This window comes from Theobroma umbraticum, unplaced genomic scaffold (genome assembly GCF_002168275.2).
Source record: "Theobroma umbraticum cultivar Fairchild unplaced genomic scaffold, ASM216827v3 scaffold_86.0, whole genome shotgun sequence".
Classification (NCBI taxonomy): Eukaryota; Viridiplantae; Streptophyta; class Magnoliopsida; order Malvales; family Malvaceae; genus Theobroma; species Theobroma umbraticum.
Genome location: NW_018397263.1, coordinates 2,031,983 through 2,033,841, shown reverse-complemented (window position 1 = coordinate 2,033,841; position 1,859 = coordinate 2,031,983). Strand labels below are relative to the sequence as shown.

General features: G+C 34.6%; 1 protein-coding gene across 2 annotated transcripts in view; it reads left to right on the top strand.

The window, feature by feature from the left end:
• LOC110420486 (Tetratricopeptide repeat (TPR)-like superfamily protein) overlaps positions 1-1,241 on the top strand; it is a 6,692-nt gene extending 5,451 nt beyond the window's left edge. For both annotated transcript variants that reach the window (XM_021433814.2, XM_021433813.2), the window contains 2 exons: positions 469-529; positions 724-1,241. In XM_021433814.2, the coding sequence (XP_021289489.1) occupies positions 469-529; positions 724-1,061 (399 nt within the window). In that variant the 3' untranslated portion in view covers positions 1,062-1,241. The remainder of the gene's footprint in view (positions 1-468; positions 530-723) is intronic.
• The last annotated feature ends 618 nt before the right edge of the window (positions 1,242-1,859 follow it).

Genomic DNA, 1,859 nt, shown 5'->3' with positions numbered 1-1,859 from the left:
AAAAAAAAAAAGGGAAAATGAGAAGAAAAAAAATGGGCCAGAAAAGTTGATATGGAGTTTTTAAGTGACTTGGTTGTTTAAGTGGCAATATATTATATCATTATTTTGTCATTTATGTAGATGAAATTACTTACAATGACCAAATTTGGTACACTAAAAGAAGCTTAGTGATCCATGAAGTGTGGTAAAACTGTAGTTGTTTAGCAAAACAGAAAAAAGATAAAACTGTGGTAAACATCTACGAATTTTACTGTAGTTGTTTTCAATATAACTTGCATTCTTGATTGAAACTATAGTTGTCTTATCTAATTTAGAGGCCTTGAATCTTGATTGAAATTATAGTTATTCGCACATGGTCTAATTTATGTTGAGTTATTTTGTCTGACTGCTCTTTTGGAAGAAAGTATCATCTTTGTTCTCTCCTGGGACCTGATCTCTCATAAGAGTTTGTGTATTGCCTACTGACAGGTTGAAGCTCGGATATTTGTTCTTGCAGTTTTGCGAATGATCAAAGAGAACTATATCCTAGGTACAAAACATCCTCAGACTTAAACTAATAGTTCACAAATTTTACATAACTTATCTCAGGCAGGATAACACTACTGTTAACTTTTCTAAGCAGTCATAAATTGGTACATAAGTTGAGTCACATGAACGCAAATCCATGATCATGGTAACATCTTTTGAAGCCATATTTTGATGTTTCACTAAATTTTCTTGCAGGGCATTCTGTAAAAGATGATATGTTGATAATCTTAGGAGTCAGTGAAGCAAATGCAGCAAAGCAAAAATCTGAGGTGAAAGATGCAGTAATGAAACTTCTGCAGGAGGAATTGGGGCTTGAGGTACTATTGGTTGAACCTCAAGTTAAAAATGGACGGGTAGATTTGCAGACTCCTATTGATGCAGATCCAGTTTCATCAGAAACAGTTGGAATGAACAGTTTATTGTCGAAGCCCTTATCTTCTACCAGGAGACCTGTGATTCTGCAAAGGTTAAAGGTTACAAGGAAATCGTTGAATCATTGGCTCTGGAGAAGGGCAGATTTCATTAAAAGGTAAAGTGTTTATTTACGAACCTCAATTTTGTTTATAATTTTTTATAATCATTTTTCAAATAGATATGACGGAGAATAAGTGAGTGTAATTATTACTACTAAAGTTACAGCAAGTGTATAGAAGTTGTTCAACCACATTTAACTCAAAGTGGGATGAAATAAAAAGAGGTGATTTATTTGGTCCTACAGGTTCAATTCAGTTTTATATTTTGTTCCTCTTTGACTGTTGCAACCAATACAGGTTTTTACTCAGCATTTTCTACCATGTATTAAGAACTGTGTTCTTCAGAAAGTTAACTGAGAAACAAAACAGGACACTGATACTGTTGCAGTTGTAAGACCTTGAATCCTAAACCTAAAACATAAAGTTAATAAGGCTTTCAAATGCATATGATTTCTCACAAATCGTAACCATTTCAAATTTACTGCATCATAAAGATTGTTATAACGACTGATCCAGACCAGTCAACCAATAATTGAAAGTAAAATCTCAAGACATGAAATCCAAAAGATTGCTATCATTAATAAAGTAAACATTAAGCAATTTCCCAGTTCTCATACACAAAAGTTAAAACAACAAACTCCACAATCTTACCAAACCAGACTACACTCCTGCTCACAGCCAGTCCTGCTGCTGCAACTTCAATGGCAGATAAACCTCAGACAAGTACTGAAACCCAAAAGAACTCAGCGCCTGAATCTCAGCCTTATGCTTAGTCTTCACCATCAAATTCAACTCCTCAACCCACCCCGGATTCTTCTTCACAAAGTCCTCCTCCAACAAATCCTTCCCAGTCTTTAT